The sequence below is a fragment of the Pinus tabuliformis genome, chromosome X (genome assembly GCF_031772625.1).
Source record: "Pinus tabuliformis cultivar Carrire ecotype Pingquan chromosome X, CPIR1, whole genome shotgun sequence".
NCBI lineage: Eukaryota > Viridiplantae > Streptophyta > Pinopsida > Pinales > Pinaceae > Pinus > Pinus tabuliformis.
This window is the reverse complement of record NC_142308.1, coordinates 269113086-269136378: the sequence shown is the minus strand read 5'-3', so window position 1 is coordinate 269136378 and position 23293 is coordinate 269113086. Positions and strand designations below refer to the sequence as shown.

At 43.1% G+C, this 23293-nt stretch overlaps 1 protein-coding gene across 1 annotated transcript in view; it reads right to left on the bottom strand.

The window, feature by feature from the left end:
* LOC149139423 (oleoyl-acyl carrier protein thioesterase, chloroplastic-like) overlaps positions 1 to 23034 on the bottom strand; it is a 28239-nt gene extending 5205 nt beyond the window's left edge. Inside the window, exons 1-5 of the mRNA XM_089447681.1 lie at positions 22496 to 23034; positions 22016 to 22149; positions 21688 to 21801; positions 20242 to 20337; positions 20036 to 20123 (exon numbers count right to left, since the gene is read on the bottom strand). Of these exons, the coding sequence (XP_089303807.1) occupies positions 20036 to 20123; positions 20242 to 20337; positions 21688 to 21801; positions 22016 to 22149; positions 22496 to 22816 (753 nt within the window). The 5' untranslated portion in view covers positions 22817 to 23034. The remainder of the gene's footprint in view (positions 1 to 20035; positions 20124 to 20241; positions 20338 to 21687; positions 21802 to 22015; positions 22150 to 22495) is intronic.
* Positions 23035 to 23293: the final 259 nt, after the last annotated feature.

The window sequence follows — 23293 nt, the reverse complement described above, 5'->3', positions numbered from 1 at the left end:
GGATGCAAAAAAATAAGGTCGGGATAACTCATGTACCACAATCGCTCCCTCCTACATTTATACACCCAAGTGTGGGCCTCCCTCATTATAGCTACCCTTGTACCATGGCATGTGGTTTAGAGCCTTCCCTGTTGCCCCACCTCGTTCCATCATTATTTCATATGACACTTGCCATCTAACAGATATACCATGGACCTATCACTCCCTTAGAGGGTGAAACCACCTAATAGGGTTGTCCTTGATTAACCTCCTTCTTGAGCCTAGAGACACTTGTGTTGAAAAATGTGTAACTAGGTTCGGTCTTCATAAATATGAAATGTACTTTTGAATCGTGTATACTGTAAAATGAAAGAAAATTATCATTGTTTTTGTAGCATGGGTTTCACGTTGAAGGTCTTTTATTTTAGAGGTCAAGCACTCATTGAGTGCTTCTAGGGTTTGTCCTAGGGTCAAGATGTCAAAAGAGTCATTGTCATTTGAAGAAGAACCCATCGGGAACATTGTAACCTGTAAAAAGAATTATTTTTGTATTTAAAAGAGTCAAAATACCCTCCAAGACCAAGTCGGCCTGGAAACTAAGAAGTTGGCCTAATTAGGGTGCTTCGTACACCTTGGAAGCCTATATATAGGAGGGAACTTGACCTCCTAGAGACATCATTCATCCTCTCATCAATTAAACGAAGGAGAAGGAGAAGAAAGGTGGCAAAGAAGGAAGGACGAAAAGGACAAGTGTTTGGGTTGTTTTCTCTCTTTTCACATGTGCGAAGGAAGGAGGCCAAGTTTTTGTTGTAGCAAGATCGAACTTGGAGAAATTGCCAAAAGAAGGTCGAAGGAAGGTCTACTAGGTCATCCTCAAGCCCTAGAAGAAGAAGAAACCCAAGTAAAGGTCAAAAGAAGCTCTGGAAGCCCTAATCTGCTCACACATGTGAAGGTAGCAGCTTACTAGGGGTTGAAAATTTCAGACCTGCAATAGAGGCTGATTGTTTTTGTAGCATGGGTTTCATGCTGAAGGTCTTTTATTTTAGAGGTCAAGCACTCATTGAGTGCTTCTAGGGTTTGTCCTAGGGTCAAGATGTCAAAAGAGTCATTGTCATTTGAAGAAGAACCCATCGGGCACATTGTAACCTGTAAAAAGAATTATTTTTGTATTTAAAAGAGTCAAAATACCCTCCAAGACCAAGTTGGCCTGGAAACTAAGAAGTTGGCCTAATTAGGGTGCTTCGTACACCTTGGAAGCCTATATAGGAGGGAACTTGACCTCCTAGAGACATCATTCATCCTCTCATCAATTAAACGAAGGAAAAGGAGAAGAAAGGTGGCAAAGAAGGAAGGACAAAAAGGACAAGTGTTTGGGTTGTTTTCTCTCTTTTCACATGTGCGAAGGAAGGAGGCCAGGGTTTTGTTGTAGCAAGATCGAACTTGGAGAAATTGCCAAAAGAAGGTCGAAGGAAAGTCTACTAGGTCATCCTCAAGCCCTAGAAGAAGAAGAAACCCAAGTAAAGGTCAAAAGAAGCTCTGGAAGCCCTAATCTGCTCACACATGTGAAGGTAGCAGCTTACTAGGGGTTGAAAATTTCAAACCTGCAATAGAGACTGAAATTTTGTAGCTAGGGGTCGAAGTTGTGTTGCTAGAAGAGATTTGACTGGGTTTGACTTGGACAAGGGAAGCACATCATCAAGTACGTCGAACTTGGTCTTTGAAGGTTATTGGTCTTGGTCTAGAGGTCTTGGAATTCCTCATTTGAAGAATCTATAAGAAGAGAAGAGATTTGTGGGTTTTCCTCTCAAGTGGAGAGATTTTGGTTTTGGCCTTGGCTTGCAGCCTATATCCTATGTTCTTGTGTACTGTTGATCTTCTTGTTTTGGTAGTTGTTTGATAATAAGAATAAGATAATAATACGAGAAGAAGTTAATAAGTAAGAAAAAGTAAAAAGACATCACAAGCAGTTATCAAGTTTAAGAGAAATTATCCTAACTATTGCCCTATAGATTTTTGAACATGGTATCAAAGCTAACGTTGGCTAAGGACATGATGAAGATCACTACTTTCTTGAAGAAGTCTTTAAAGAAGTGTTCTATGGTAGCAAGTCATCTCAAGAAGGGTATCAAAACACTATGGAATCTCCTTTTATCCATCAAGAATAGTATGACCAAGACATCTATAAAAGACGAAGGATTATTCTCAGCACTTACTAGCACATTTGAAGATGAGAATATTTGGGTAATTGACAGTGGAGCATCAAGACATATGACTGGTGAGCACAAGCAACTAAAGACCTTATCAAGAGGAAAATCTTCTTACTCCGTTGAGCTTGGTGACAAGAAGAGCTATCCTGTAAGAGGAATTGGATCAACCTCGTTGGAGCTAGAGAATGGAGGAAATATTCATCTCAACAACATCCTATTTGTTCCAGGTTTGCAAAAGAATCTACTTTCTATTTCATGTCTAGAAGATAAGGGAGATAGAGTCATTTTTATAGATGGAAAGGTTGTAGTATGGGATAAAAACTCTAGCATCGAAAATGCAAAGATGATTGGGATTCATGAAAGAAGACTCTACAGATCATTGACTCCCCTCTCTCATGCTTTGGTTCACATTGAAGTAAGTTCATGTGAGCTTTGGCATAGAAGGTTTGGTCACCTTCACTACAAAATCTTACCAACTCTATATTCAATGGTGAATGGCATCCCTGAACTCAAGGAGGATCATGGAGTATGCAATGGATGTGAATTGGGTAAAAATGTCAAGAGACCATTTGGAAGTAGTGCTTAAAGGTCAAAAGAAATTATGGATCTCATTCATTCTGATGTTTGTGGTCCTATGTCTACAAAGTCTCTTGTAGGTCATCTATATTATGTGTTATTTGGAAGTAGTGCTTAAAGGTCAAAAGAAATTCTGGATCTCATTCATTCTGATATCTGTGGTCCTACATCTACAAAGTCTCTTGGAGGTCATCTATATTACGTGACATTCATTGATGATCATTCAAGGAAAACTTGGGTTTATTTGCTGAAATTCAAGGATGAAGTATTCAACAAATTTCAAAAATTCAAAGCTGAAGTGGAGAACCATAGAAAAAGAAGAATAAAGATACTAAGGTCCGACAATGGAGGAGAACACACTTCAAAGGAAATCACAACTTTCTGTAAGGAGGCTGGGATTAAGAGGTAGCTGATAGTCCCATATAATCCCCAACAAAATGAAGTTGCAAAACGAAAGAATTGATCTATTGAAGAAAGTGTAAGAGCCATGTTACATGATCAAGGTTTGCCAAAAATTTTGAGGGGTGAAGCAACAAATATTGTTGTATATATCCAAAATCGAAGTCCTCACAGATCATAACACAACATGACTTCTGAAGAAGCATTTACTGGAAAGAAACCAAGCATGGCCCATCACTGAATATTTGCATATCCTATCTATATTCACATTCCGAAGGACAAGAGAAAGAAGTTGGATCCTACAAGCATGAAGGGAACATTTGTTGGCTATAGTAATACTTCAAAGGCATATAGGATCTACATAAAGGAAGGACACCAAATAGAAGTTAGTCGAGATGTGATATTTGATGAAAGTATTACATTTAAGAAATCAAAAGACCTCCTGATGGACTCTGATGACGAAGAACTTCCAATATTTGAAGAGGAATGTACCAGGGAGGAAGAAGATTCAAATCATGAAGATGAAGGTCCCAGTGAACTCGTGCAACCTGTGGTCATCCCTGAAAGTAGAAAGAGACATAATTGGTTGAAATCTACTATTTTAGATGTAGAGGGACATGGAGCAGCCAAAGGCATATTCCAGGAAAGTAAGAAGCCCAAAAGATATTCAAGGTATGCAGCCTATATGACGAAGTTAATAGAAGCAAAACCATCCACCTTTGAAGAGGTTGTCAAACATCAAGAATGGAAAGATGCCATGAATGAAGAATATCAATCGATAATGAAAAATGGAGTTTGGGAGATCATACGTAAGCTTGAGGACAAATATGTGGTAACTTCCAAGTGGCTCTACAAGATCAAACATGCAACAAATGGAAGTATTGATAAGTATAAGGCAAGATTCGTGGCTAGGGGCTTCTCTCAATAGGGAGGCATCGATTATGAAGAGGCATTTGCACCTACAACAAGGTACACAACTATACGTTCACTGGTCTCTTTGGCAGCATTGATGGGATGGAACATCCATCAAATGAATGTCAACACTGCATTCCTGAATGGCACTATCGATGAAGAAGTCTATACAGAGCAACCCTTGGGATTTGAAGTAAAAGATAAATAAACTTATGTTTGTAGGTTAAAAAAGGCATTGTATGGCCTTAAGCAAACACCAAGGGCATGGTATGCAAGGATGGATGCATACCTACAAAGATTGGGCTTCTCGAAGAGTTCTGTTGATCTTAATCTCTACATCAAGATTGTGAAGGATAAGCATGTAATCATTCTTCTATATGTGGATGATCTTCTCATGACAAGTGTGGAAGGTCATATTCAAGAGTGCAAGAAGCAACTAGCAGTAGAATTCGATATGAAGGATATAGGGCTGATGCATTATTATTTGGGGTTGGAAGTTTGGCGAGGAAGGACATGATGAGATTTATTTAGGTCAATGAAAGTATGTGATTGAGATGCTGAAAAGGTTTGACATGATGGATTGCAAACCTATGACAACCCTCATGATCACAAACTTGAAGAGGCTAAGAAGTTTTGAATCAAGCCCGATGGATCTAACCAGGTATAGACAATTGATTGGCTCACTGATGTACTTGGTAAATACTCGACCAGACATTTGTTTTGCAATAAATGTTCTCAGTCAATTCCAGGTAGAGCCCAAGCATGATCATTGGATAGCAACCAAGCATATAATGAGATATCTGCAAGGAACAATCCACTATTGCCTGAAGTATGATAAGAGGAATGATGTCCACTTGATTGGATATATAGATTCCAACTGGGGAGGCAGTGAGAAGGATGGCAGAAGCACTACTAGAGGATGTTTAGTTTGGGATCCTCCATGTCTCCTGGATGAGTAGAAAGCAAGAATCGGTTGCTTTGAGTAGTGTTGAGGCTGAATATATTGCATCTTGTGAAGTAAGCAAAGAAGTTGTCTAGTTGAGGAAGTTGTTGTCCGACTTGTTTGAAGGACCAATGGACCCTACGGTGATACATTGTGATAACACTAGTTGTATAAGGTTATTTGAAAACCCAGTGTTTCATGGAAAGACAAAGCACATAAATAACAAGTATCACTACATTCGAAAGTTGGTGCAAGATGGAGTGTTGCAGCTACAATATATCTCCACTAATGAACAGGTAGCTGACATCTTGACAAAATCTCTTCCTAACAAGAAGCTTGTGTACTTGAGAGACAAGCTTGGTTTGGTTGATATATCCTCCCTAGTTGAGAGGGAGAGATAGACACATCATTCTTGTCTTCACTTTGTGAAGAAAGAATGGAGGATTGGGTAAGCATCTGGCATCCGACACTCTTTGAGGATGAGGTAGGGCATCCAAGATAAGAGTGGTCGTAGAGGAAATTCCTTGAGGATGTGGTATTCCAAGATAGGAATTGTCAAGTACTTGTCTCCTTATTCATATATTTTTATTTGTCAAGTATCTTATTCATTTGTTCATCACCATTTTATTTATGGTTAATGGATGAGTAGGATACTTAAATGATTAATGCTCATGGTTATCATTTATATGCTTTGAGTTTCATGATATGATTTATCTTATCAATCGTGGATTGTTCCCTGTAAATCAATCATGTCCTAGAACTTGTTTAGCTTAGACTAACCAAACCCTAGTTTTCTTTTAGGGTCTACCCCCCTTGGCTTCGACTAGGAGCGAATCTAGATGGAGAAGTTAGGAATTGGGTGACAACACCAACTCATGGCTTGCCCCCAAGGCCACACCAAGTGGAGTTAGGGATTTTCTCCACGCTAACCTTAGGTGTGGATTTAGGTGTCAACACTCCACACTCGTATTTGGTGCACATTATGTGTATGTTGATTTGTCATGCAATTCTAAGTATTGAGTTCATAACAGATATAATCACTGGAAGTGATGCTTTCTTTGAAGAGAAGTTTCCCTCTTCAAGATCAAATTCTCCCGCGTCCTCTGAATCTGGGATTATTTCTCCTATTGATGTTTTATTATTGCCAAGTTTAAATGGTTCTTCAAAATATGATGACAAGGTTGCAGTTGTTGAGTCTCTTCAAGATGCTCTATATGAAACTATATCTTCTTTTACTGGGGATGCTTGTCGTCCCAAGGGGGTGACGAAAACTCTTGACACAACGAATCCCAATGTTGGTCATGTATCCCATTATAATCATCATGTGAAATTGTATTGCATATTAGGGTACTTATTGTTGACTTGGGGTAGCTTCGGATGTGCTCTAGGCCTCAAATTTTGCGGAGAGAATTGAGCACATGTATTCCAAAGAACTCGAAAGGATTGTGGGAAATTCCACCCACAAACAATTTTTTTAAAATAATTAATATTTTTTAATGGTACCCTAAGTCTAAACTTAGGAAATTAAAAATATTAATGGATATTAATCTAATTGTGGGTATAACCTTCTAGAAGAAGACATGGATCAAGCTAAAATGATCTTAGCCATTGATTAGCTTTTAATCTGGGTCGTTGAATGTCAACGAGAAGATTATTTAAGGAAGCTTGAGGGTCATTTGGAAAACGCGCCGAGAGATCAAGAGATCGAATTTCTGAAGTGAGAAGTTCTCCGGAGGAAGTTCCAATCGAGGAGATTTTTTGCAGTTGAGGGGCAGGGATAGTTAGGTTGGAGTATCTTCTCCAGATCCCAGGATACACAGCAGAGAGAGGCAGGATATGCAGCAGAGAGAGGCAAAGAGACACCAAAGGGGTTGACATTGAGCCAGAAGGGCCCACGCAGAGCTTGACGTTGAGCCAGAAGGGCTCACGCAGAGGCAGCTCAGTCACCCATGCAAAAGTCCGAGTTTTGCAGAGGAGCTGACATTTCTGAGTCAGGAGGGCTGGAAACTGCTCCAAAAGGCAAGATGTTTCCTAGTTGAGCTGACGCAGAGCCTCAGAGAGCTCCACGCAGGCCCACGCAGTTACTGCGCAGGGGCAGCGTAGTTGTAGCCGGGGATAGTTGATTCAGTTGCCGGAACAGCTAGGATTTGCCGAGTAGAGTGAGGTAATCTCACAATTCTTCTCTTTCAGTTGGATTTGTATTTCTCTGTAACTGGATTGTCAGGAAGGCATCTAGAGTTGTATTCAGAAACCACTGCTTAATAACATAAAACCCTCAGAGTTGTTGCACTGGTTTTCCCGCATTGGGTTTTTCCAGGGACATTTGTCCAAAAATAACAGTGTAATGTGTTGTGTATTTCTTTCTTGCTCAGTTTTTTGTTTCCGCTTATAATTTAATTGGTGAAGACTGCAATGTATTAGTTTCGGTGCTCGCTGTAGGAAACAGTAAATAATTTGTTTAGTAATTAACAAATAGAAGGAACTTAATCAGTTGTTGCAGTGGTGATTCCGGTAATTGAATTTTCACATGGTATCAGAGCTGCAGGTGAAGCAAGAAGAGTAGAGTCGGTATATCCAGCGCTAAGCAGAAGATGGAGTTCAAAAAAGTTGCAAGAGGCAGCAGTTCGAAACCCCAGAGGGTTTGCGCAGTCCAAGCCGGGAAGGAAGATTTTTGAGGCAATCTCTCTCCAAGTGAGTTGACAGAGAGAAAGGCTTTCAATTCGATTTTTTTTTGTCGAGGAAGAGGGAGCAGCACTGAAGCCTCAGCGTAAGAACTGGTGGGACGCAGATTTTCAACAGGCAGATTGTTGGGCTAAAAGATGTCAGAAGAAAGAGGAGAAGCACAACTGAGGGAGTTTCTTCCTCCGAGAATTCCTAGCCAAGGAATTCGAATTCTCTAGAGCTTAGTAGCAGCAAGGGGCAGCAGTTTTACTAGCTCCAGCAGGGAGTGCATAAGGCTAGCCCAACAGCAGCACAAAGGAGACGAAGTCATTCAACTTTTTACTTTTGGCAGATATGGCAACCAGTGGCTTGAGGGATCAAGACAGGTTGGACGAAGCATCCAACTATGTCATCTAGAAGGCTAGAATGTGATTCCTTCTAGATGAGCATGCCCTCAAGACATATGTCGACAACGTGGTGGCTGAACTTGCAGACCTAGATCCGCTAAAGAAGTACAAGGCAGAGATGACGAAGGCTAAGAGGATGATCCTAGATGGAGTCAAGAATCACGTGGTGTGCCACGTTGCTAGCAGAGGAACCGCTAATGAAATGTGGGATGCCTTGGCCAAGTTATATCAAGGATATTCCGAGCAGCGAAAGATGTACTTAGAGCAGAAGTTGAGATCTGCTCAAATGCAAAAGGGAGAGCGTGTGGATCCATTCCTCACCAAGCTGAAGGAAACCCATGATGAGTGCCTGCTACGGGGCATACACCTCGGGATTCAGAATTGCTTAAACTAGCCCTCAATTCTGTCTCAGATGAGTGGCAAGTCTTTGTCCAAAGTATCCTGGGCAGAGCAGCATTGCCGAATTGAGATGAGATGTGGGCAGCGCTAAAACAAGAGGAGGTGAGGAGAGACTTAGTCAAGGTCGAACTTGACAAAAGCAGCAGCAGCAGTCGGTCGAAGCCCAAGGAGGAGAATAATGCAGCGCTTGCATCGAAGGGACAGCAGAAGCAGCGGAGACATAAGAAGGACATCTTGAAGATCAAGTGTTTCAGGTGTGGTGAGATGGGTCACTATGCTACTCAGTGCCCTATCAGGAAGAAGGACAAGGATGAGAAACACGATCCGAAGGTTGCGCCCACGAAGATCGAAGAAGAGGAGTTCGCCATGACAGTCGAGATAACTCCAGGAGGGAGGTGGACTGTTTTAGAGTTGTAGTTCAAAAGAGCTGCACATGCGCAGGATCCTTGAGGAGTCCACCTCTTAGATCAATACCTTGCTACGGGAGCCCAGATCAGCAGTAGCAGGATGGACTAGTGTCGGATGGTGCCGAGGAGTGTCAGGGTTACAGTTGCAGTGGCTAGAAGCGCTAGAGACTGAATAGTGCAGAGCAGAGTTGGAAGCAGTGCAGATGGCACAGAGCAGAGGTCAGCAACAACACAGTAGATTCAAAGGGTCAGTGCAGAGACTAGCAGTAGTCAGGTTCCAAAATTCACGTGGTATCATACTAAACACAGTTAGTTCAGTAATTTTGGATGTTTTTCCATTGTTGATGGAGTAGCAGCAACAGTTTGCAGTGCAGTGGCAGTTGGCAGTGGCAGTGCTAGAAGCAACACAAATGCAACACTTGAGAGGGAGTTGTAGTACAGATGCAGTGTTGGCAGTGGTAGTGTCAGCAGCAATACAGTTGCAGCAGCAACGCAGTAGTTGGTGGACAACATGTCAGATATCGACAACGCAAAGGACAATGCTTCAGAGTCAGAGCAGTATGCAGCAACGTATATTGCTAGAGCACATTCCTCGCTAAGAGGGAGTGTTGATTTGGGGTAGCATCGGATGTGCTCTAGACCTCAAATTTTGCAGGAAGGCTTAGGCACATGTATTCCAAAGAACCCAAAAAGCGTTTTGGGAAATTCCACCCAGAAATAATTTAACTAAAATAATTAATATTTTTTAATGGGACTGTAAGTCTAAACTTAGGAAATTAAAAATATTAATGGGTATTAATCTAATTGTGGGTGTAACTTCTAGAAGAAGACGAAGATCAAGCTAAAATGATCTTAGCCATTGATTAGCTTTTAATCTGGGTCGTTGAATGTCAACGAGAATATTATTGAGGAAGCTTGAGGGTTGTTTGGAAAACACATCGAGAGATCAAGAGATTGAATTTCTGAAGTGAGAAGTTCTCAGGAGGAAGTTTTGATCGAGGAGATTTCTTCGAGTTGAGGAGCAGGGATAGTTGGGTTGGGGTATCTTCTCCAAAGCCCAGGATACGTAGCAGAGAGAGGCAGAGAGACACCAGAGGAATTGACGTTGCGCCAGAAGGGCCCACACTGAGCTAGAAGGCTCACACAGAGGCAGCTCAGTCACCCACGCAGAAGTCCGATTTTTGCAAAGGAGCTAACATTTCTGAGTCGTGAGGGCTGGAAACTGCTCCAGAAGGCAAGATATTTCCCAGGTGAGCTGACGCAGAGCCTTAGAGAGCTCCATGCAGGCCCATGCAGTTACTGCGCAGGGGCAGCGTAGTTGTAGCCGAGGACAGTTGATTCCGCTGCCGAGACAGCCAGGATTTGCTGGGTAGAGTGAGGTAATCTCACAATTCTTCTCTGCCAGTTGTATTTCTCTATAACAGGATTGTTGGGAGGGTATCTAGAGTTGTATTCAGAAAATACTACTTAATAATATAAAACCCTCGAAGTTGATGCACGGTTTTCCCGCATTGGGTTTTTCTGAGGACATTTGTCCAAAAATAACAGTGTAATGTGTTGTGTATTTCTTTCTTGCTCAGTTTCTTGTTCCCGCTTATAATTTAATTGTTGAAGACTGCAGTGTATTAGCTTCAGTGTTTACTGTAGGAAACAGTAAATAATCTGTTCAGTAATTAACAAATAGAAGGAACTTAATCAACTGCAGTTGTGATTCGGGTAACCAAATTTTCACACTTATGTTCCCCACCTAATCATGTGTGGGATCTATTTTGATCCTAATCTCTAATTTATATTTTTAACAAATAACACAGTTGGATGCCAATTTTTCAATAATAGGCAAAAGATCATCAGGATCACAATTTTTTGCATGAGGTTTAGCCAACTGCAACAAACTTGTTTGCATGCAGAGTAGCGAATTGATAGGGGATTTTTGCTTAACCAGTGTTCCGTACAACATAAATCTATGTAATGCATTCCAATGTCATCACCAAGGTGGATAATTTGCTACATGTGTGCCTGATAAGCATGAAATAAAGTTTCAACCCTAAGCTTCACCAACTCATGATAAAATCAGATCTAAATCTACATGAAAGTTCTCTGACATTGTTATAAAAGCAGTGTCATACCATCTACATTATGTAGGAGTTTGCATGAACCCATAATTTGCAGAAAGAAAATGTTTCCTTGGTTAAAAATTGTGCTATAAATACCATAGCTTTAAAACCCGACCATGTTGAACTGCTACCCGATCAAACCGGCAAATTCATTAGGCTTCGAGGTCAACAAGGCCAATGACCCCGATCTGGGCTTAGGTAGACCCAAGTTTGGTACCAAACCAACATGAACTAGTATGAATCGGCTATTTTTTTAATCCCACCAGGTTATTAACAACTCTCACATGCGTGGGCGCAGACCCACATAGAGTGGTTTAGGATGGTTGTGAGTGTTTTTTTTGGAAACTAAAGGGTTGTTTCCCTCCAAAAACAACCCCTCCAAGCCTATAAAATCATACCTCCCCTCTCATTTGCCTCACACATCTCATTTGGAGTTGGGGAGGTTGATCCCAATGCAAATTTGGTAGTGCCAATCGAACTAGAACCAGCAGGTGAATCAAACAAAGGAAAACAACCAATGGGAAGCAATAGTCATGCAACTCAACCAACTCGTGCTTCTGTCAGGTCTAATTTTGTTGTTGAGTTTTGTTGTTGCTACTGCTACTGCTACTACTAAGCTTGCAAAGGAATCTGAGGAGTCCTCAGACTATGAGCCAAATGATGTTTATGACTTTATGTAGCTCCTGTTGATGATCCCATGTCTAGTAGTGGCGATGAGTTTGATGAGGAGTGATCATATTGATCACTGATATATAGACTTGTAGTAGGCCAGTGGCCCAATAGCTTGTAGCATTGTTTTTGAATTCTAGATGTAATATTCCTAATTAGCCATGGCTAGTTGGAATATTCGATTTTGCTCAATTTTGCCTTCTATAGTTATTTATAAATAAAAAGGTGAGGAAAGGGGGACATAACTCACTTTTAGAATAAAGTCACTCCCTAGTAGCACAACGTTGTGACTTAAAGGGGAGCCAAGGGGGGCCAAAGGACCACGCAGAGATGGGGCCCACACAGACACTTGGAGGGACTGCGCAGATGGAAAGGAACACGTGGCAAGAGAGGGGCTACGTTGGAGGAGGTGGGCCTTGGGATTGAGAGAGGCCAACGCTATAAAGGAGAGAGGAGCCTCTTCATCTTGGCATTCGATTATGTGCATTTGAGCTAGTCATTACGACTTGGAGCACGCTGGCTGTTTAGCCTGTCTGCAGCATTGTTTAGTGCATTGAGTGTCTCCGATCGGAGATCTCACCCTTAGCCCCGGGGGACTTCGAGTGCCTACTCGGGCAAGGTAGTTTTCAGCAGTCTTTTGCAATAGGATTGATCTTTGGCATTGTGGAGGAGCTGAGCATTTAATGACTATGCAATCTTGAGAGAGAGGAACACAATTCTTTTGGTGGGAGTTCCATATTGGGGGTTTCGTGGAGGATTTGAGCCGGGAGATTGAGCAAGGGATAGCTCTTGCATATTGGAGGATTTTGGCAGAGTTTCGAGCTGAGTTTTGGAAGATTCTATTCAGTGGCAGCGCAGAGCCTTGGGGGACGACGTAGATCCCCAAGGGGGTGATTTTCCAGGGTCAGCTATTTCAGAAAAGCTTTTTGGGTTTTTCTGGGTTTCTTGAGTAGAGTCTAATTCCAGAGTTTCAGCATTTTCTGAGGAGGGAAACAGCCCCAAATCCTCATTTGATTTCCAACAGTAGCAGCAGCACGGCAGTTCTCCAGCAGCATCCACGCAATTCAAAGAGGGGCCATTCCTTTACTATTCTAAGTGTGTTTCTTCACTTGCCTTGTGCAAGTCGAGGTGCCATCTTTCTGATCACCTCCTATACTCATTCCATTACTCAGTATAATAAAATGGCTTAGCATTTCTCTCTACATTTCTTGAGTATCTGTTTATATTTCATGTTTACATTATTATATGTTGCACCATTGTTATTTTATCACTTTGAGCTTCCTGGTTACTATATCATTTGGACGTATTTTGGTTGGAGTTTGCTTGGGTTTGAGGGATATCCCGGAAACAGGATATTACAATGGTATCAAAGCATAGATCTGGCTCAGCCTGTGGAGCTAGTAATCTATGACACCGGGGGAAAAGCCCTACATCTGTTACAGAGGTAGGAGATAAGAGACGTTGGGCGTAGGTTGGAGAACACCTATGGAGAGGGAGACTGTGTTCCGGTGGTGGACGCAGAACAGGAGGAGCCTGTGGTGGTCGCAGAACAAAAGGAGCCTGTGGTGGACACAGAGCAGGAGGATCCAATGGCAGATGAGGACGGGAAGAGATTTGCGGACATGCTCCTCAAATCAATGCAGGATCTGTCGAGGCAGATCGAGGTGATCGAACAGAGATTCACGGCAGTAGAGGCTAGACAACGTGAGAACCCACGAGTTTTCCAAGTTGGTGAGGGATTGAGTACATCCCACCATTTTCCAGAGCAGGATGCCACTCAGCGTGATACTACTCAGCAGATGGCCTCACATGCCCCTACACGCTCTACCATGCCCACTTTCCTAGGAGTAAATATGGGGGCCAGAGCCCAGCAAGAGGCAGAGCCCGGTCATATGGGCGATTATTTTGCAGAGTACCAGGCCTATGGGCAGGAGTTCAGGGACGCTCTCTCATTCAGAGACTTTGTTCAGCTCCAGCGGGATAGTAGACCCCGCGACCATCACAGAGGAGACCGGCATTATCACAATGGAGACAACCACCGCACAGCTAGTAGATTCCACTTACCTACGTTTGATGGTTCATCAAACAGTTCGGCAAGGTCTTGGGTGGAGAAGCTGGACATCTATTTCCAGCTTAACCAAATGTCGGAGGCAGAGGCCATCAAAGTGGCAACATTGCATTTGGATGGTGAGGCCCAGATTGGTGGTTCCATGGGATGGTTACGCTTGGACATTCCACAATGACGACATATGTCGAGTTCACCAAGAGATTGATGGAGAGATTTGACCGGAGGGATCCGGAACAGCACTTTGTTGAGCTGACGAGGCTCAAACAGACCGGGAGCCCAGAGACCTACATTGCAGACTTCCTGAGGGTTTCAGTGATGGTGCCAGATCTATCCGTGGCACGGAGGATCTACATGTATGTTGAGGGGTTAGCAGAGCCACTTCGGGGTCTAGTCAGATCCACCAGACCAGCCACACTCCAGGATGCTATTAGCAGGAGCCGGGACTTACAGGATGCATTGCCCAGGACCCAGACACTTTACCCCCAGAGACAGTCTTTCCAGCCTAAGGGGAAGGACGTGAGGATTCCGCCTGCAAAGGGGAATCCAGGACGAGCACAAATTGATGATGATGCTAGGAGGGAGCTAAAGAAGAAGCGATTGTGCTTTACCTGTCAGGAGTCGTGGACACCAGCACATAGATGTGCTGCTGGCAAAGCCCACTTTATTGAGGTCTTCTCCGAGAGCAGCGGGAAAGAGGATGAGGAGGATGATGTGGAGGCATGAGATAGTCATGCCATGCAGGGTCCCTTGCCGCATCCACCACCAGCAGAGGTGGTGTAGCTTTTGCACCTACCGGAGGAGCCCTTGCAGCATTGCGAGGAGTTCCCAAGTATTTGACGCTGCGCGTACGGGGGACAGTGCGTGGCCAGCAAGTATCAGTTTTGGTTGACAGTGGAGCCACCCACAACTTCATCGATGCACAGATAGTTGAGCAGAGAGGTATACCGACAGAAAGCTTCGATGGATTTTCAGTTTTGGTCCCAAGAGATCAGACCATGGTGTGTGCTCATTATGTTCCAGAGTTATCAGTGACAATGGACACCTACACACTGACTGACCACTTCTTCGTGGTCAATATTCTGGACACCAACATAGTACTGGGTGTCCAGTCGCTTATCACTTTTGGGAAGGTCACGACAGATTGGAAGGCCCTAGAGATGGAGTGGGATGATGAGAAGACAAGGAGGCATGAGAAGATACGGGGACAGCACACATACCCGCCTCAAACTGTTTCAGCTCATCGGATGGACGTAGTCTTCCGAAAGGGAGACGTAGAGTGGGCAGTGAAGCTGCGTGCATCAAAGGCAGGGACTACAGGGCAGACAGTGCACCCAGAGATACAGTCCATCCTTGACCGGTATGCCACAGTATTTGGGGAGATTCCGTCGGGACAGCGACCGGACCGGGGGTTTGAGCACACCATCAAACTTGAGCAGGGCATACAGGCAGTGATTACTACCCCTTATAGGCATCCCAAGGCCTATCAGGGTGAGACTGAGTGGGCCATTCAGGCATTGCTGGCTCTTGGGCACATTCGGCGAGCACGAGTCCTTTTGCTTCTTCTGTGGTGTTGGTGAAGAAGAAGGACGGCACATTAAGGATGTGCATTGACTACAAGGCCCTGAACAAGAAGACACTGAAGAACAGGTACCCCATACCCAGGATCGATGAGTTGATGGATGAGTTGAGAGGAGCACGGTTCTTCTCAAAGGTTGATTTGAGATCTGGATACCATCAAATTCGCGTGAGGGAACAGGACATTCCCAAGACCGCCTTCAGGTGTCACTATGGGACCTTTGAGTTTTTGGTGATGCCCTTCAGGCTAACCAACGCCCCAGCTACATTCCAGTCTTGCATGAATCACATCTTCCGCAGTCACTTAAGGAAGTTTGTGTTGGTGTTCTTTGATGATATCCTCATTTACAGCAGGACTTGGGAGGAGCATCTCCAGCACATTGAGACAGTATTGCGCATCTTGGAGCAACAGTTCTATGCCAAGCTCTCCAAGTGTGAGTTTGGGTTGATGGAGATGTTATACTTGGGACACATCATAGGGGTGGACGGAGTGAGGGTCCACGAGGAGAAGATCAAGGCCATCAGAGATTGGCCGGAGCCGAGGAACGTGACAGAACTTCGAGGATTCATTGGCATTTGCACCTACTACCGAAAGTTCGTCAAGAGTTTCTCACAGCTTGCTGCACCCCTGACGGATTTGACGAGGAAGGGGGCATTCAGTTGGTCGGATACAGCGCAGCGAGCCTTTGATAGGCTCAAGGAGGTTATGAGCAGCTGCTCAGTGCTTGCATTGCCGGATTTTTCGCAACCATTTGTTTTGGAGTGTGATGCATCAGGAGAGAGGATTGGCGCAGTGTTGATGCAGGGAGGTCACCCTATAGCCTATGAGAGCCGGAAGCTCCTTTCGCACGAGAGGTTGTATTCTATATACGACAAGGAGATGTTGGCCATCATGCATGCATTGGCCAAGTTCCCGCAGTATTTAGTGGGTAACAGATTCAGGGTGAGGACTGATCACAACAACCTCAAGTTCTTTTTGGAGCAGAAGCAGCTACAGGAGAGGCAGCAGAAGTGGATCAGTAAAATCCAAGCATATGACTTTGACATTGAGTATGTCAAGGGTAAGAAAAACGTGGTAGCAGATGCCCTTTCACGTAGACCAGACACGTTGTCTCTTATGAGCTTGGACGCGGACTAGAGGGCTCGACTCTTAGTAGAGTACTCCAAGGACAGATTTGCATGTGAGGTTCTGGATGGGCAGGTGGCGGATGACAGGTACAGGGTGGTCGATGAGATCATCTACTATAGGGGTCGAATCTTCTTGACTGAGGGGTCTCAACTCAAGAAGAAGATACTTCAGGCATCACATGATTCACCATTGGTCAGCCATCAGGTGTTTACCAAAACCTACAGGGCCATTAGAGAGAGGTTCTCATGGAAGGGCCTCAAGGAGGACGTACTCCAGCATGTCCGGGAGTGCGATGTTTGTCAGAGAAACAAGGGGGAGATGAACCACCCCGCAGGATTATTGCAGCCTCTTCCCATTCCGGAGGGGAAATGGGAGTGTATTTCGATGGAATTCATCACAGGGTTGCCCATGGTTCAAGGCAAGGATTGCATCTTCGTCGTCGTTGATCAACTGACGAAGTACTCACACTTTTTCACCATATCCGCACACTACACAGCAGCACAGGTGGCCGAGCTGTTCTTCAAAGAGATCTTCAGGTTACATGGTCTTCCCAAGACCATCACCAGTGACAGGGATAGCCGTTTCATGGGCGAATTTTGGCAGGAGCTTTTCCGATTGGTGGGGACGGAGTTGACACCGAGTACCAGTTATCACCCACAGACGGACGGGCAGACAGAGATAGTTAACAAGTGGCTGGAGGGCTACTTGCGTAACTATGTCAGTGGGCAGCAGCGAGCATGGCTGAAGTGGCTGCATCTGGGGGAGTACTGCTACAACACTACACATCACATGTCCATTGGTATGTCACCATTCTATGCTTTGTATGGATATCATCCTTTATCTTTTGTTGACGTGATGTTTGGTGCTAGCAAGGCTCCGAGAGCCAAGATTTGGATCCAAGAGAGTCAGGATATTCTCTGAGCTCTCAAGGATAATATGGCTATAGCGCAGAACCAGCAGAAGCTGTATGCTGACAGGGGTCGGGTGGAGAGACAGTTTGAGATAGGTGATTTGGTCTACCTACGATTACAGCCATACCGACAGTCGTCACTGAAGCAGAAGGGGGTTGAAAAGCTCAAGCCACGCTTTTATGGGCCATACAGGGTGATACGCAGGATTGGGCAAGTTGCTTATAAGTTGGAGCTGCCTCAAGGCAGCAAGATTCATAACGTTTTTCATGTATCATGCCTGAAGAAAGCGTTGGGGCAGCGTGTGACAGTGACAGATGAGCTACCACCCTCGGATGATGAGGGGCATTTGGTGTTGCAGCCAGAGGCTATTATTGATACCAGGGAGAGGCAGCTGCACAGCAGGACGGTCCGGGAATTCTTGGTGAGGTGGAAGAATTTACCGGATGAGGATGCCACTTGGGAGAGTGAGAAAGTTTTGCAGCATCCATCACTTCAGTTGCTTGAGGACAAGCACCATTTTTCCGGGGGAGACTGTAATATTCCTAATTAGCCATGGCTAATTGGAATATTCGATTTTGCTCAATTTTGCCTTCTATAGTTATTTATAAATAAAAAGGTGAGGAAAGGGGGACATAACTCACTTTTAGAATAAAGTCACTCCCTAGTAGCACAACGTTGTGACTTAAAGGGGAGCCGGGGGGGCCAAAGGACCACGCAGACACTTGGAGGGACTGCGCAGATGGAAAGGAACACGTGGCAAGAGAGGGGCTACGTTGGAGGAGGAGGTGGGCCTTGCGATTGAGAGAGGCCAACGCTATAAAGGAGAGAGGAGCCTCCTCATCTTGGCATTCGATTATGTGCATTTGAGCTAGTCATTACGACTTGGAGCACACTGGTTGTTTAGCCTGTCTGTAGCACTGTTTAGTGCATTGAGTGTCTCTGATCGGAGATCTCACCCTTAGTCCCAGGGGACTACGAGTGCCTACTTGGGCAAGGTAGTTTTCAACAGTCTTTTGTAGTAGGATTGATCTTTGGCGTTGTGGAGGAGCTGAGCATTTAAGGACTGTGCAGTCTTGAGAGAGAGGGACGCAGTTCTTTTGGTGGGAGTTCCGGATTGGGGGTTTCGTGGAGGATTTGAGCTGGGAGATTGAGCAAGGGATCAGCTCTTGCATATTGGAGGATTTTGGCAGAGTTTCGGGCTGAGTTTTGGAGGATTCTATTCAGTGGCAGCGCAGAGCCTTGAGGGACGGCGTAGATCCCCAAGGGGGTGATTTTCCAAGGTCGACTATTTTAGAAAAGTTTTATGGGTTTTGTTGAGTTTCTTGAGTAGAGTCTGATTCCAGAGTTTCAGCATTTTCTAAGGAGGGAAACAGCCCCAAATCCTCATTTGATTTCCAACAGCAGCAGAAGCACGGCAGTTCTCCAACAGCATCCACGCAGTTCAGAGAGGGGCCATTCCTTTACTATTCTGAGTGTGTTTCTTCACTTGCCTTGTGCAAGTCAAGGTGCCATCTTTCTGATCACCTCCTGTACTCATTCCATTACTCAGTATAATAAAATGGCTTAGCATTTCTCTCTGCATTTCTTGAGTATCTGTTTATATTTCATGTTTACATTATTATATGTTGCACCACTGTTATTTTTATCACTTTGACCTTCCCAGTTACTATATCATTTGGACGTATTTGGTTGGAGTTTGCTTGGGTTTGAGGGATATCCCGGAAACGGGATATTACACTAGAGGCCATTTAGAGCCTCATTGATTATGTATTTTGTTGTTGATATGTATTGCTCTCAATGCCATTTTGATATATTCACCCTTACATGGTATATAAATGAGCAAACTTTACATATTTTGTTTCTAATGGTTTGGAATCATGGTTTTGGAATCATGGTTTTAAATATTAAAAATATTTTTTTTCCTTCAAAATTAATTATTTCATGTATTTTTTTAAAGACTGGTTATAGTTTTTCTAGTTCCGGTTCAAAAACCGGTTTGATAAGATAAGATAAGATAATTTTATTGATGTCAAACGAATTACCACAAAAGTAGGTCAATCTAGTTCCGGTTCAAAAACCGGTTTTAAGATAAGATAAGATAATTTTATTGATGTCCAATGAATGACCACAAAAGTAGGTCAATGGGATTAGAGGATACATCCAGTGAGAGTAAAATGTGGGGAAATATATATATATGCAAAATGCAGTAATGAAAAACGCAAACAATAGGACATCCACATAAACATGAGCATGCATAAAACCGTAGTTGTGGCCCGGTAAAGAGCCCATGGAGAGAGAAAGCTGAACATGAGGTCCATGATGTCAAGAATGCCCAAGTCTAATAACCGACAGTGACGAGGACGAGGGGGGTGCCGGCTCACTGTCCGAGTCCTCTAGAGCTATCGGGGAATCTGGCTGCACGATCCTCGGGGAGAGGAAGGAGCAAGGGATACTCCTAACATCCAAGGCCAAAAGAAAAAATCTCTGGACACAGTTTCAGTAAGTTACCAGTTCCGATTTTTAAAGCTATGATAAATACAAGATAACATACACTCGTGGCATTGCAATAGAGAATGAATGCATTGAATGTTGTATAGCAACTCCTAAAAAATATCACAAAGATAATTTTGTAAAATGCCACAATGCATCCTTCAGCACAATCAATTCATCATTGCTTACCATAAGACCAGATCTTGAGTGTTGTGCAGGATCTGCAAGCTTAGGTATCTTCTTGGAACTGTTATTATTTTCCTCTGGAAATGCAAACCTGAGAATGAAACCCCTCCTTGTTATTCTTTAAGGAAATACGTACAGCTGAAATTTTGCTCATCCAACATTATCCATGACACAGAAAGTAACTGAGGAGCTTCAAGCTGGCAACATACCTAGGAGATTTTGGGCAATGAATCATGTGTTCATCCCTCATATCATCAGTTACTCTAGCAAGCCGTCTGGTATCCTGATTCATCATCACCCATGTGCTGACAAACAGAAAACATAATTCCGATTGGCGATATGTCATTATGAAAAATCAAGAAATCCAATATAGGCACTTGTGCAATTAGATAACATTTTTCTTTGTGTATATTTGCTAACCCAACATATTCATTCTACTTTCTCTAAATACTGCTTGCAAAACTCGGTGTCCAGAAACCCATGAATGGTCACACACCAGGAAATCATATTTAACCTACCTTTATTATTAAAAAATCCCATATAGCCAATGGGACATCGGTTCACTGGTGAGGCCATTGGGGGTGTTAAGCTACCCATCAAAGTCCCATTTTCTCTGTGGTTCACTGTTCACCCCACCCAAAATCAAAAAGAACAAGGAGATTTCTTGATTGAACTATTCAATCACACAAAAACGTTAAAAAAGGGCATTCTTAATCAGATTTTTATTGAGTTCTTATTAAATTTGAATTCTGGATTTTGATTTTAAAGAAAAGAGGTTTTATAGATGAGCAGGTCTCGAAAGGATGTCAACAGAAAACAGACAAACATACATGTGGAATATGCCACTATTAGCATAGATTCATTTAAACTTTGAATTTAATAAAGCATCTAAAGGGATACACAATTTTTTATTAAATTCTGATTAAAAACTTTTGCAATTTGATTTAAATAACTCTACAAGGCTCTGAATAGAATAGACAACCATTGGTTGTATTGTTAAGATAATCCTTGATGTTAAGGTCTTATTGTTAAGACAATCCTTGATGTTAAGGTCCGTTTAAAACCCATGCGTAGTCCCACACTCCTAAGCAAAACGAAGTTTTTAAAGAAAACTAATAGGTTTCAAAATAATGTCAACAGAAAATGAACAAACAAGAACAACTATTGAATATGTTAATATCAACACAAATTCTTCCTCTTGATAGTTTTCAAATTTCAAATTCAGGGGCTGATAGATTTATGCTAAAATAGTTTTGTTGTGTACATCGTAGTGGGTTAGCTTAAGTGGTTGAATGGTTGAATGCAGTGACAGCCTGTGGGGTCAAGTTCGCAATTGGTTGCTTATGTGAATATTGTTGATCTCACTCGATATCCGAGAGAGAGGCATAATTGTGTTCTCTCTCAAATTGCATTGAGAATTGATAAATTTAATTAACTGTATCTCAGAAACATTTAAAAATAGTTTTATATTCTTGAATAAAAAATTTAAGATACATTCAGCTTAGATTGATAAATTTAATGAACGATATCTCAGAAACATTTTTAAAAAATTATTATCCACAAAAAAACTCTGCAATACTTTCAGCTCCATAGGATAAAATCGATAATCGGAACCTTATAATTATTATTGAAAATACATATATAATTAATGTTACCTTGTGGCTCGGCCAATAATGTTATCTCTGGTGGCATCCTTAAGAATCCAGTCACGTTTTGTCCCAATTTTCCCCTCAGTTTGGTACCATGTTTCGATTTCCACCACGTCCCCCCTGCATCAATCCATTGTACATCCATTTCTACTTCATTCTTCTCCACCCCCAAAATCATGAACACTTTACACAGCTTAGATATCGGTAAACAATAAGGTACTCGGTCTGTTATCATCTTCACGAGCTGAAATTTTATAACAGGAGGCTCCAACCGCCATTGACTTGTGTCAGGAGTTGGAATCCCATTGAAGAGGAAAAGTAATTTGGTACTTACCAGGCGGGATACTGGTAGACCTCGATATGCATGCGAGCAGCGACCCAGATGAGGTGTTGCTTCCTCATGGTGGGCGTGGTGGCGAATCCATCGGTGGAGAATCCCAGGCTATGAACATGGTTGCATGCAACCTCCTGCACACCAGTATATAAACAAACAAATTTCCCAGTGCACATATAAAAAATAAAATAAATAATTGAATGTAAATAAAATAAAATAATTCAATGTTCGCAGTGTTATTAGAATGTAGATTTTGACAGTTTTAATTCAGGTTGGGGACAAAATTTCTGGAATCTCATTTTTGGGGGTGATTTTCTTCAAAAGATGGGTGAAGTTTTCTGGAAAAACTGTGTGGATAAAGATCGTTGAAGTGAAGTGTTCACCCGATAAATCGAACATTGCAGTTTGTCCCCACACAGGTTTTCCAGAAATTTTGTCTTCAACATGTTCGTAGTGTGTTTTCAAGGCAAAGGCGGGCACCTGGAGGAGATTGGCGACAGCTTCAATGGTGGCAGTGCGGTTGACTCCGACTTCATAGCAGCGGATGATGAAGTTCTCCTTGTACGAGAACCCGTCGGGGGCGAGGCCGCCGGGCCTCAGCCGATCCGCTAAGCTCAGTTGCTGCGCTTCCTGTTCCCAAATTCTCCTGTTGGGGGAAGCCGAGGCGGAAATTTCGAGCTTCCTGTTCAAAGAAGCAGGGACTGCATTCATCCATGATGAGGGCTTGATGGCAATGGCCTTCGTATGTATGGCTTGAGAGAACTTCCAGGGGTGGCAATGGCAATCCCCCGCGCTCAGCATTTTGGCCCTTTTGCGCGAGGAACGCTACTCTCTTCTTACACAAAGTCAACATGAAACAACTCTCCACTGCGACGAACGCGCTCTCTCACACAGTTAACATGAAAAACTCTCGACTTCCGTGTCGTGACACATGCCATTTCAAGTCTCGCGCTGTCGGCATGTCAAGTCCGAATGCACTGCCCTCTCAACTACGTACCTAATCCACCGCTCATGGAGGCCCAACGCCCGGACATTACGAATGTCTGGGTTAAAATACAGGTGCCTCGTAATATCAACTCAAATATTATGATTTCTTCGTTTTTTATAATTATAGTGATTTATCGGAGCGGAAGACGAATATTATGAATTCGTAGTTTATTTTTCAATTATGGTGAATTCTTGCTTTCTTGGAATAATTTGAGCACGTTAAATTCAAATTTATTGATTCCCAAGATAATATCAATCGTCTATTCAACAATTACGCAAGTTAGAGAAATT